The sequence below is a fragment of the Microtus oregoni genome, unplaced genomic scaffold (genome assembly GCF_018167655.1).
Source record: "Microtus oregoni isolate MIOR12 unplaced genomic scaffold, Mior012 000032F_ref0000030, whole genome shotgun sequence".
Classification (NCBI taxonomy): Eukaryota; Metazoa; Chordata; class Mammalia; order Rodentia; family Cricetidae; genus Microtus; species Microtus oregoni.
This window is the reverse complement of record NW_024543091.1, coordinates 11,953,575-11,966,909: the sequence shown is the minus strand read 5'-3', so window position 1 is coordinate 11,966,909 and position 13,335 is coordinate 11,953,575. Positions and strand designations below refer to the sequence as shown.

Here is a 13,335-nt window from a genome sequence, read left to right as displayed (position 1 = left end):
GGCCGAGCTCCTTCCCCACCCCCTACTCTCTTCTTTTTCAGAGACAGATCTTGCTGTGTTGCCCAGACTGGCCTTGAACTATACCGCCTTCTTAATAGAGAAAGATTAATGTTTCTCAGCATATCTCAGTGCATCTCTCGTGTGTTGGTTTTAGGAACAACAGAAACCAATCCATAATCGTGAGTGGGGAGTCGGGAGCTGGGAAGACTGTGTCTGCCCGCTATGCCATGAGGTACTTTGCCACGGTCAGTAAATCCAGCAGCAACGCCCACGTGGAGGACAAAGTCCTGGCGTCCAACCCCATTACTGAGGTGGGCACTGCACCACTGCAGGAGCTACTGGGGGTTGGAGGCTCGGGTAGGGGGTAGCTCTGTAGCGATAAATCCCTGCCTCTAAAGACCAAAGACGTGAGTGTGCAACGAGCAGAATACAGATTCTGTGGTAAGGTTGGAGGAGGTGAGGTGGAGTGGTGACTGCCACGGTGTGTTCTGCCTACAGCACTGGGCACTCTGTCAGCAGATCCAAATACCCAAGCGTGTGCTGACATCCCGGGGCACTCCACGGTCACATGGCGCTCTCAGTGCTCTCCAGTCAGCAGCATCCGTTCTCCCGAGCAGTTGTTATTCAGTCTAGAGTCTTGGGAGGGGACTGTTTGCGCTTTGGAAGTCTAAAGTGGGTCATAGAGTCCTGACCGCTTACACCTGGGCATATGCTAGCTACGATCGGACTCTGGCTCTTTTCTCCAGTGGGGCAAAGTCACACAGAGCACCCCAGGATGAGCAGACCACCCTGTGAGAGAAGAAAGAGCTAGATTGCACAGGAAGGAACCCCAAGACCAACGCTGTGTACCTTACAAAGTGAGAAGGGGATTGCAGAGAATGGCCCTGGCAGTGCAGCCTGTGACCCCCCCGCCCCGATTCCCACAGAGCCCTCTCCCCATCTTCCAAATCAGAACCTTCAGGGACTTCCACTGCCTGCTTTGTTTAAGCCATTGTGGAGCATTATCCAACATAATGGAAATAAGTAAGACCTGGTCTTTAAGATCAGGGCTCTGTGCTAACAGAAGCATGTCTTTCAATGAAAGAACCTTACCTGGGTGGGGGGAGGGGGCGGGGCCTGAACGAGCCTTAGGTGCACAGCTAGAGGCAAAGACTGGTGCATGGAGACATCGATCACCATCTATGACAGCAACAGGAAGGCAGACCAGAGGAAGGGTCATGTGACCTGCCTAGCGAATGACTGTAGAGCTACTTAAGGTTTGTACCTCCACCAGACTAGAAGCTCCATGAAGGTGGGACCACGTCAGCAAGACATACCTCTTGCTGACCAAGCCTGTGACTCACAGCAGGTACACAGCAGATGTATGAGTTCAGTCCTTGGATGCACATGGTAGAGAACGTTCTCTGGCTTCCACACATGTGTGTGCATGCGCCCACACTCATACACAAAGTAAATTTCCAAGGAATCATGTGGATGTGGGAGGAAACATTCAGTCCACAACAGCAATTAGTTCCCATATCGCAAGTAGAGGAAGACATGGAAAAGGAAGCTAACATTAATGGACATCTATGGAAAGTAGAAATGGATCGCAGAAATGGATCGCAGGACGGTGAAGCCCAGGCCCCTCCACAACCTGACCAGTCTCCGTGCTTGAGATAGCTTTGTCAGTGTACAGCACCCCTGTAATTAGAACCCCTTGTTCTAGGCGGTCGGAAATGCCAAGACTACCCGCAATGACAATAGCAGTCGGTTCGGGAAATACACAGAAATCAGCTTTGATGAGAGAAGTCAGATCATTGGTGCCAACATGAGAACATACCTCCTGGAGAAGTCCAGAGTTGTCTTTCAGGTAAGAATAAAAGTATTAAGTCCCCTGTGCCCAGCTGAAAACACTGCTTACGTGCACAGACTCAGACAACTAGCAAAGCGTGCGACCTGAAAACACGAGTTTGGCACCTTTGCCCTTTGGGTTCTTGATCTGTTCTTTTGTTTTCAAGACAGGGGTTCTCCATATAGCCCTAGCTGTCCCGGAACTTGCTCTGTAGAGCAGGCTGGCCTTAAACTCATAGAGATTCCCCTGCCTCTGCCTCCCGAGTGCTGAGAATTAAAGGAGTGTGCCACCACTGCCCGACTTGTTCTTTTTCTTAAAAGCAAATGTTGATACATTGACGGAATCTTGTGAGTTGTAGAATTGAGAATAAAGGTACTGGTTTTTAACTGGGGAAAAAAAAACTCTTAAAGTTCAAACAGCAAGAGTATCTTTCTCGAACACAAACACTGAAGCAGGCAGAGCTGCCAGCCTGGCTTTGCTGTTGGTGAGAGAGAGGATTAGAGCTGGTAAGAGGGGGCAGGGAGGAAGAAAGGCTTTTCTATGAGTAAAATGGGGGCTGACTGAGAAGCCATTGATAAAGGCACTGCAAGAAAGGCTTTCTATGAGTAAAATGGAGAAACTTCTTAAACACATTGGCCAGAGCAACAGGAAGCCTTGAGCAGCCCAATGGCATCTCAGAAGTTTCTGCTCATAAAAATCACACCGTTCCTTAGTGTGGGATATTTTCATTTAATCATGTTTTCCGGACCATCAGCTTGAAGATCATGCCCCCAGTTCTTACTCAGTGACAGCCAGCTGTGAGCTGGCCATAGGAAGCCGTGTCCATCCCCAGAGAATCAGCCGGCCAGTCTGGCATCTAGGGGCCTCAAGTGAAAACCCTGGCGTCAGTTAAGGGGTTGGTGCATTTGGGACCTTCCCTGACTTTTTTTTTTTTTGTCAGTTAAGGGGTTGGTGCATTTGGGACCTTCCCTGGCATTTTTTGTCAGTTAAGGGATTGGTGCATTTGGGACTTTCCCTGGCGTTTTTTGTCAGCGAAGGGGTTGGTGCATCTGGGACCTTTTCTCTCTCTTGCAGGCAGAAAATGAACGGAATTACCACATCTTTTATCAGCTCTGTGCATGTGCGCAGCAGCCGGAGTTTGAGCATCTTAAGCTAAGTATGTGGTGGGTGGCGGAGGAAAGGGTTCTTCTCTGAAGGCATTTAAATTCTTAGTTTATTAGCACACAATTTAAAAAAATCATTTTCTCTAAAATCATAGGGTGGGCTTTAGGGCTGAAATGAATGCACTAAGAAAATCAGTTGGGCCAGGCGGTGGTGGCACACGCCTTTAATCCCAGCACTCGGGGGGGGGGGGGGGGGGGGGGGGGGCGGCAGAGGAAGGCAGTCTCTGTGAGTTCAAGGCCAACCTGATCTTCCTAGTGAGTTCCAGAACAGCCAGGACTACACAAAAAAACCTGTCTCGAAAAACAAACAAAAAAAAAAAAGGAAGGAAGGAAGGAAGGAAGAAAGAAAGAAGAAAGAAAGAAAATGTGGCACTATACATTGATAGTCTCAACATTCAAAAAGCAGAGGCAGGACGATTACTACACGTTCAAGACTAACCTGGTCTACATAGCAATTTATAGGTTACCTAGGACTACATAATAAAATATTTCTCCACCCCCCCCCCAAAGGAAAGGAAGAATGAAAAGAGAAGGGGCTCAAAATATACATAATATTATTTTTTAATAATTTATTTTTATTTAATGTGCATTGGTGGTTTGCATGCATGCATGTCTGTTTGAGGCTGTCAGAAGCCTTGGAACTGGAGTTACAGACAGGTGTGAGCTGCCATATGGGTGCTGGGAATTGAATCTGGGTTCTCTGGAGGAGCAGCCAGTATATCTCAGTTGAGTGCCCACCGAGCATGCATGGAGCCCCAGGTCCATTCCCCAGCTTAGAGCAGACTGGTGTATATGTCTATAATCCCAGGAGAGGTGGGAGCAGGAGAGTTAGGGATTAAAACAAGGGCTTTACACTCAGTCCCGCTTTTATACCCCTGCTTTGCTGGAAATGCGGGACCCTGAATGAGGCCTTCATCTTCCTGATTCTCGGTTTCTGTTTTTTACAATAGCCTTGTAAAATGCTTGATAGTGCCCATTAACTATGAACTTCCTTTCTTGTTCCTTCCTTCTCCCCACTCCCATCTTTCTCCCTCTCTCGGACAGGATTTTATGATATAGCCCAGGCCAAACCTTGGACTTAGCTTTGGGAAGTGGAGGAAAGCCACCATGCCTGGCCTTTCCTTATTTCCGATAGCCATGTATGTCCAGAATTCTGAGTTGTGGGTAGAATTAATTGTCCTTTCTGTCCCAGGGAGCGCTGAAGAGTTCAACTACACAAGAATGGGAGGGAACACTGTCATTGAAGGTGTGAATGACAGAGCCGACATGGTGGAGACTCAGAAGACCTTCACACTACTGGGTAAGCAACATCATGCTGGCCGAGAAAGTGCACATGCTCGGGGCACGCAAGAACACGGCTGGGGAGCTGGAGAGACGGCTCAGTGGTTAAGAGTACTGGTTGCCCCTCCAGAAGACCCAGGGTTGCTTCCCAACACCCAATTGGCAGCTCACAACCACCTCTAACTCCAGTTCCAAGGAATGAGATTTGCCTTCTGAACTCTGAGGACACAAGGCACTCAAGAGTGAACTTCCGGGCTGGAGAGATGGCTCAACCATTAAAGGATAGGCTCACAACCAAAAATATAAGAGTGCCCTTCCATCCGTGGAGGCCAACACACACACATAAAATACAATTTCAGAATAAAGAACATGATCGGGGGACACTGGCTTGCTTCTATCCGCTGCCAGCCCTACACATAGGCCTAGAGTCATAGACACTGTTCCCAACATTGTAGAGAGAAGCGAAGAACATTAATCTGTCATCTGTTATGGCTGCTAATGGCCAGGGCCACCGCTGGATTGTGAGGTGTCGAAAGCCTCCGCCAGTGACTGGGATGGAATCTGCTGTTTCCAATAAGCTCGCTACTCAGGGCTGCTGCCTGCTGGTTGCTCTTTTCTCAAACTGCTAGGGCACTGCCTTGTCAAACATACAGATATAGATGGTGGCCACCATTTCTGTCATTCTGCAGCCCCTCCCTCCCTTTCCTGCAGAGATCCTTGCTCTGGCTGTTGTTGTGGCCCTTGGTCTCTGCAACAAGCCCACACTTCAGGCTCCAGGGACGGGACCTGGCACACTTACTCCTTGGTGTCTGATGCTGGAGTGACTTTGTCTCAGAAGATTCTGACTTACTGAGGTTTACAGTTCCTTCACTGGCCATGCTAGTGAGGCTGCACGTTTTTGTCTCTGAAAGGCCTGGTCAAAGAGATTTGGTTAAAGATGACAAAAAGCCAGCAGGGTGCTCCAGGCTCTGTCGTTTCCTCTGCTTTTCTCAGCCATTTATGGGTCATCAGCCACCTGCAGGTTTTCCAGGCTCATCTATCATTCAAATCCCAGACCCAGTGAGCAGAAATTCTCTGTATATTTATGGTCTGATATCATTCATCTTTGAAGCAGAGAAGTTTTGTATATTTTACTTTCTTTTTATTTATTCTTTGTGTCTTTCACATCATGCATCTTGGTCCTATTCATCTCCCTGTCCCTTCGTATCTGCCCTCTGCCCCTTCAGTCTCCCCTCAGAATAAAACAAAATAAAATTTAGGAGAATATAGAGAGGGGGAGCAGTGGTGGTGCACGACTTTAATCCCAGCAGAGGCAGGTGGATCTCTGTGAGTTCGAGGCCAGCCTATTCTACAGCTAGTTCCAGGACAGCCAGGACACACACACACACACACACACACACACACACACACACACACAAAAACCTGTCTCAAAAAAAAAAAAGGAAAAGAGAGAAAGAGAAAGAAAGGAAAAAATCTCTTTTTGGAAGCTGTAATGTGATGTAGTGAGTCAGACACACAGCATACACCTTAGTTCATAAATGTTTACTTGCAAGTGTTCATTGCAAAGAGTCATTGGTCTGGTTCGAGGCCTCTGGTCTCTGCATCACCATCAATACCGGGCCCTCATGGGGACTCCTCTTAGATTTCCTGTTGTTGCCCTGTGTCATGGAGATACTGGAGCTTTGGGTCTGCTCAACCTGCCCCTTCACAAGCTCCAGCAGATCAGAGATGGGGTGGATTTAGGATGGGCCAACTCATAGCCTCATTCTGCACCTGAGTAGCAAAGCAGAGAAGATTTGCTGGGTCTTGAGATTGTTTGGGAATCTGACCTCCTTGATGATCCAGACCCCCAGGTTTCTTCCACAGAAAGCTTAGGTGGCATCAGCTGCTCTTCTCTGACACTCAGGGCCTAGTGTTCTGCTGGGAGCAGGGACAGTGCTGGTCTCCATTCTGCTCTCTCCCCAGCATGGACCAGGGTCTTGGACCGTGGTGGGAGGGCCCCAGCCTCTCTCCATGCTCACAGATTGCCACAGACACGCATGGCTGCATCCTGACCAGCACAGCCCACTCTACAACTGGCAGCTAGACTCATGATCCTCCTAGCAGCTGGCTTGGTTTATTTTCGGCACCAGGAAATGAGCCAGTTCCCCCTATGTATATTCCACATGAATCAGTCAGGATCCCAGGGGTATTATATGGCAATGTCAAGACAGGACCAGAGAGGGAGAGTTCATGTCTAAAAGGACCAACACAGAGAATGCAAATGAGGTCTGGGAAGCCACCACGGACAGCAGGGACCTAGGAAGAGTGGCAGAACTGTTCCTTGAATCTACCTGTCCAGACTCAGTGTTGTTCTGTGAGCCTGGAAGGAGACTAAGGGAAACTCAGTGCCAGGCCAGGAACAGAAACCTCTGTGAGGTCACCCAGCCATGCACAGAGCATCCTCCACCAGGCTTTGCTTCTTTTCCCCCTCCTTTTCCTGCTCCTCTTCCTATCCTTCCTCCTCTTCCGTTATCTCCTTCTAAAGCTCTCCCTTAAGCAGGCCCAGCCAGAGACAAGAGCCCTTTGCCTTAATCCACAGTGATTGGTCCATGGGGACTGGGGGCAAATGGAATCCTTCCATTGTTTCACCTTAAGGAGGATTCTGGGAGTTCATGAGCAAAGACAAAAGAAAATCTTTAAAATTAAATGTATAAAATACACCAAAGTCTAGTCTCCTTGGAACCTGACTTAAACGGCTGCTTAGATAGGAGTTGGTTTTGTTTGCATTCCTGTTTTGTTCTGAGGTTTGTTGTCTTTCCTTGAGATGGGGTCTCTAGTAACCCAGTCTGGCCTCAGACTTGCTGTGCAGGATGGTCTTGAACTTCTAATCCTCCTGTCCCTACTCCCTGAATTACAGGACTGTTCCACTACACCTGGTCTATGTGATGCTGGGAATCAAGTCCAGGGCCCCCTGCATGCTAGGCAAAAACACTCTGCCAGCTGAAGTCTACCCTCAGCCACAGATAAACACTGAACTCTCCAGCAGCCCAGGAAAGAGGAAGCCCCACTGGCTACAGCATTCGAATATAGGGGAGGAACTGGGAACAGATTGTCTCTATCCCCGCTTCACACCCCTGCCCCATAACCAGCTCACTTCACACCCCTGCCCCATGACCAGCCCACTTCACACCCCTGCCTCATAACCAGCCCACTTCACACCCCTGCCCCATAACCAGCCCACTTCACACCCCTGTCCCATGACCAGCCCACTTCACACCCCTGCCCCATGACCAGCCCACTTCACACCCCTGCCCCATGACCAGCCCACTTCACACCCCTGCCCCATGACCAGCCCACTTCACACCCCTGTCCCATGACCAGCCCACTTCACACCCCTGCCCCATGACCAGCCCACTTCAAACCCCTGCCCCATGACCAGCCCACTTCACACCCCTGTCCCATGACCAGCCCACCTCACACCCCTGCCCTATGACAAACCTACTTCACACCCCTGTCCCATGACCAGCCCACTTCACACCCCTGTCCCAAGACCAGCCCACTTCACACCCCTGTCCCCATGACAAGCCCACTTCACACCCCTGTCCCATGACAAGCCCACTTCACACCCCTGTCTCAGCTCTTGGACCGGAACTGGAGTGTCTGGGAAGAATCCAGGTGCTGTATTGTGGGCATAGAAGAATGGCAGTGACCTGACAGGGGAAATGATTGCTTTCAGGATTCAAGGAAGATTTTCAGATGGATGTTTTTAAGATTCTCGCTGCCATCCTACATCTGGGTAATGTGCAGGTCACCACCGTGAGCAACGAGAGGTCTTCAGTCAATGTAAGAGTCATGTTTACTTTGCCCTTCCTGGGTGTGAAGGTCAGTGGCACAGCTCACGGTTCGTTTGCCTTCATGGATGAGCACCAGCCGTGGTCAGACCTGCTAGGCAGACTGGTTTAGCAGGAAGAAGGAAGAAAGCTTTCCGGGGTTTATCTTACTCCCTTGGCACAGTGCGTGCGTGTGTGTGTGTGTGTGTGTGTGTGTGTGTGTGCACATGCGTGTGTGTGTGTATGTGTGCGTGCACGCGTGTGTGTGCAACGTGTTCTTTTATTCCACAACCATCTATGAAGCCTACCGTGTGTCAGGATATAAGCTCTGTGAAACAGCATCAACCAAACAAGAAGCCCTGACCTCACGGGAGGGGTGATATGGAGAGAGTAGGGAAGCTACCCTAGGCTGAGGCTAGGCAATGGGTTTCCCTCCTCCTAAAGCCTCTCCCAGTCACTCGGTGACCAGATGATCCCGATGTACTTCTGTCCCTCCTTCACCTCTCACATACACTGTCCCTCCCTCCACCAGTGTCCAGACCTCACGGAGTTTTCCAGTCCTAAATGACTGGGATATTGGAAGAGCTGAATATAATGTGGTTATGGCTCCCAAAGAGCAAACATGGTTCCCACCCAACAAACATGGCCACGCTGAGCTCTGTCGCACCAGGTTTACCATGGAGGCAGGATCTTAGAGAAGAATTCTAAGACTTAAACAAACAAAGGGTTTATTTATTTTTATTTTATGTGTACGAGTGCTTTGCCTGCATGTGTGTCTGCACCCCATGCATGCGTGGTGCCCCAGGAGGCCAGTAGGGTGTCAGATCCCCTGGAACTAGAGTTGCAGACAGTTCTGAGTTGTCCTGTGGGTGTTGGGGCTCAGACTGGATTCCCTGGAAGAGTGACCAGTGCTCTTAACCACTGCACCTTCTCTCCAGCCCCAGTTAAGACTTTGGAAATGCTGAGTCTTATAACTATTGGTCCTGGCTTTTGTGTACATACATGCAACTCGTTTATCTCAGGAGCTTAGGATGTCACACAGACTCTCCTCCTAAGTCAGCAGGCTGCTGCCTCTGTGCCTCCCTTCCCCAGCTCTTCTGACTGACTCTTTTTACTTCAAGGGTTTGGTCCCTTCTTAGACAAGGGCTCTGCCAATCCCTTACCCAGAGATGAGGTCAGGCAAGGCCGGAAGGAAGTGTTGTGTTGGTGTGGTAGCAGTTGGAAGGATGTGGGCGAGGATCGAGGAGGAAGTAGCAGGACCGTTTGGGGCTTAGAATTTTTTTTTTCCACTTTCTGAGCATTTAAAGGGCAGTCTCTATGTGAGGTACTGCCCACTTTGGGAGGAAGGGTGGTGTTCAGTCACATGTAATCACATTCCCTGGCCAAGTGACAAGAGCTAGGGGCAGTGCATGCTGGCTAACAGTAAATAGCATCCCCTGGCCCCTGTCTGCAGGCCAGAAGGCCTCTCTCATGTCCAGACTCAAGAGAAAAAGTCATTTTGTGTATCAGGAGAGTCCCCCACAAGCCCTGGTGTCAGCTGAGACACCAGGTCCATCTGGTGAAAATGTCTAGGCACCTTCCAGGGCAGATCTCCTAGGGGAATCCTGGCCACATTAGGTGGGGTTGGGTTGGTGCACAACCCTCTGTGGACCAGAATGTGACTGGTCAGGGAGGGGACAGCTGTGTCTCTGCAGGTGAAGCAGCCAGGTCTACAGGCATCACCACAGCAGGGGGAGAGTCTGCACAGCCTCCTGCCCTATTCCTGGCTTGCTATCACTCACAAGGCATGGATATCTCACACAGCTCCTCTTCTCGCACAAGGGCCTTGGCTAAATGGGGCAGTGTTCACTTTGCATGGCTGGGTTGCTCTGATGGGGCTTGTGTTTGTGCCTTGAAGGAGGATGACAGTCACCTGAAGGTGTTCTGTGAGCTCTTGGGCCTGGAGACTGGCAAAGTGGCTCAGTGGCTATGCAATAGGAAAATCGTGACTGCCTCGGAGACGGTGGTAAAGCCCATGACCAGGCCTCAGGCCATCAATGCCAGGGACGCACTGGCCAAAAAGATCTACGCTCACCTGTTCGACTTCATCGTAGAGAGAATCAACCAGGCACTGCACTTCTCAGGCAAGCAGCACACTTTTATTGGTGTTTTGGACATTTATGGGTAAGATTCTCTTCTGTGTGTCTGCCTTTCCTCATTTAAATGTCAAATGCCCGTTATTTTTAGGTTGTTTCGTTCAACTTGTTTTGCATGATTTGAAGATGATTTTTTTTTTCTGTGTTGCCTGTAGAGATGATAAGTACAGATCTTGGGTCATGGTGTCCTTTCTGTAGAGTGCATTAAATAAATTACAAACAAGGGCTAGGGAGCTTTCTCAATGGATAAAATGCTTGCTGTACAAACATGCATTCGGATCCCAAGGCCCACGTAAAAGGCCAGGCTCAGTGGAGCCTGGGGAAGGCAGAGGAAGGCCAGCATAGCTGAACTGATGGGATAAAGGCCCTGTCTCAAAAAAAAAAAAAAAAGAGGCTGCGAGCTTAGAGGAAGATTCCTAATATCAACTTCTGCCTTCCCTGTGTGCACATGAATGAGTACATACATACACATACATGAGCACACATGTACAATAAACACTAAAGTAATAATGGCCAGAAAACCTCACTGGGCAATGATTCCTGTGAAAGTGGTTTCTCAAGCCACCTGGAAGCACCCCTATAATCAGAGACTTCGTCCTGCCTGGTCCCACAGCTGTTTCCACAATAACTTGAAGGCTTAATATTAATTATAAATGTTTGCCCAATGACTCAGGCTTATTATTAGCTAGCTCTTACATTTAAATTAACTCATTTATATTACTTTAAGTATTACTATGTGGCCCTGGCATTACTGGTCTGCTGGCATGTTGTTCCTTTGGTGGCTGGATGGCATCTCCCAGACTCTGCTCTTCTCCTGTATCTTTGCTTGAATTTCCTGCCTCGCTCTATTTTGCCTTGCCATAGTTCAAAGCATCTTTATTAATTAACCAATGAGAGCAACACATATTCACAGTGTACAGAAAGATATCCCATAGCATTTCCCCTTTTCTGTCTAATCAAAAAGGAAGATTTTAACTTTAACATAGTAAAATTACATATAACAAAACAGTTATCAAGCAAGAATTATAGTTACAATATTTAGTCTATTTGTATTTGGCAAAATTAAGGAAAATACTCTATCATCTATTTTATCTTTGTGAGTCTAAAGTTTGATATCAAATTTATCTTTTATTATAACTAAGGAAAACTATTATAACTATCTAGTCTTCAATGTCATAAAAGACTCCAAGAAGGAGATAATACTACCTGAGTAAATAGGAAGTGCAAGCAAGCAACTTCCAAAATTCTAGAAATGACAGAAGCAACTGACTGCCTGGACAGTCATTTAAAGTTCTTCTGTAATGTTGGGGCATCCATCTTCAGTCTACAGGCCTAGTGTATCTGGCAGATTTTTGTGAAACAAGAAATTTGAAGGACTCTCACATCTATATTGGCAGAGTTTGTCAGTCGCTTTCCTCAGTATCCTGCAGCATGTCTGGCTCTTTCTTTTGTGAAACAGGGAACTGCAGGACCATCTGGCCTTATTTTGGCAATGTTTAGCCATCATTTTCCTATGTGTCCTGCATGTCCAGTTTATACAGCATATTGTCAAGCAGTCCAAGCAAGTTTCTTGCCCAAATGGCCAGCCTTGCCACATTGAAGGCAAACTCCATAATGAGTTTCTTCGATTCCCATAATGAATTACTCTTTGAAGTAATTAGTGCTGCTAGGAGCAAACATGTCTCATTGTTGAGAAAAGCCTAAGTTCTTAAAACATTTTAAATTCCATATTATGTAGGCCTTTGAAGTGTTTGAAGATTACCTATCTGGTTGAAATAGATTTTTCTAGAGCTAAAAAAGAAAACTAACTATATGACTATAAGTTTGACTATTATAGGTGACAAACTATGAATCTGTATTTTAAATTATATATTATATTTTAAATGACCTGAATAAACATACCTTAAATAAGAGTAGAGATATACATAGAGTATAATAAAATTGACCTTAAATTTATTTCAATAAACCAAAATCCATACCAATGTAAAGTATTTTGAGATTAATAGTTGTTTTTTAGATTAAAGTAGATTCAATAATCTATCCCCCTTTTATCATAATAATCTATCCTTTCCCCCATAATTTCTATATCATATCCCCCTTTCTTCTTTAGAAAGGGATTGACTGTGACCAATAACAATTTATAACCAACCCCTCCTAAATGAAAATAAACATTTATAAAGTAATATTATGGGAATTTGGGTGTAGTTCTCTAGACTACTTTCTGTTGACTGGGGATGCTAATAATCTTATGGGGACTCTAAGAAAATTTGATATAATGGCCAAGTCCTGGGGAGACCAGTTATAATCTTGGTTGATAGATATTATCTGTCAAGGTTCTGGAGGTCACCCTTGATAAAATTTGGTCCATCTTAACCTGGAAACAAATTCTGGTTTTCTTGAACACCCTCTTGTTTTCTGTATAAACAAAAGCCAAACCACTTCTCCATAGCAATGCATCTTTTAAGTCCCATATCATAGATAAATTTTTAAACTTCTGTTTTAAAGTTAAGGCGTTTTTAAAATATTTAGTATTGTATATTTTATTAGTCTCTCTTTTAATCCCATGACTCTCGGTAGCTGTCTCTTGCCTATCAGCCAAAAAAAAAATTCAAAATCAACACAATAATTTATAGGATCCAGACTCTCTGTATATTTGCCATCTTTATGTGGCTTTTTTTAATATTATTTTTGTTGTCTCTTCAAAGACTTTATTTTATTTTTTAAAACTATTTATTTTGATAATTGCCTATACCCATTTTTTTTCTTTCTTAAGCCTATGCATATTTTAAAACACATTGGAACCTGTTTAGAAGTTTTAACATGTGGACTTCATTTACTGCATATCTTTTAGCTTTTTTTGACCATATGAGCAAAAGCTAAATCCACCACACTGCATGCTGCACAGCCCAGAGACACCTCTGTGTACCATGGTGAGAATCCGCCATGCTATCCTCAAGTCTACATGCCATGGCATCTCTGTACCACAGCCTGCAATAGAGGCACAACTAGAAAGCTGTTGTGGCTCTGTTTATGTGTTCTAGAATCCTTTTGTAAGCTTTCTTGGGCCCTATGGTAATTCGAGAGCCTCACATTGGTACACCATTTGTAATGGG

At 46.6% G+C, this 13,335-nt stretch overlaps 1 protein-coding gene across 6 annotated transcripts in view; it reads left to right on the top strand.

Annotated features, from left to right (window-relative positions):
- Positions 1–13,335, top strand: part of Myo5c (myosin VC) — a 79,203-nt gene that overhangs the window by 16,814 nt on the left and 49,054 nt on the right. For all 6 annotated transcript variants that reach the window (XM_041679735.1, XM_041679732.1, XM_041679733.1 and 3 more), the window contains exons 5-10: positions 155–311; positions 1,706–1,849; positions 2,906–2,987; positions 4,187–4,294; positions 7,994–8,100; positions 9,985–10,250. In XM_041679735.1, the coding sequence (XP_041535669.1) occupies positions 155–311; positions 1,706–1,849; positions 2,906–2,987; positions 4,187–4,294; positions 7,994–8,100; positions 9,985–10,250 (864 nt within the window). The remainder of the gene's footprint in view (positions 1–154; positions 312–1,705; positions 1,850–2,905; positions 2,988–4,186; positions 4,295–7,993; positions 8,101–9,984; positions 10,251–13,335) is intronic.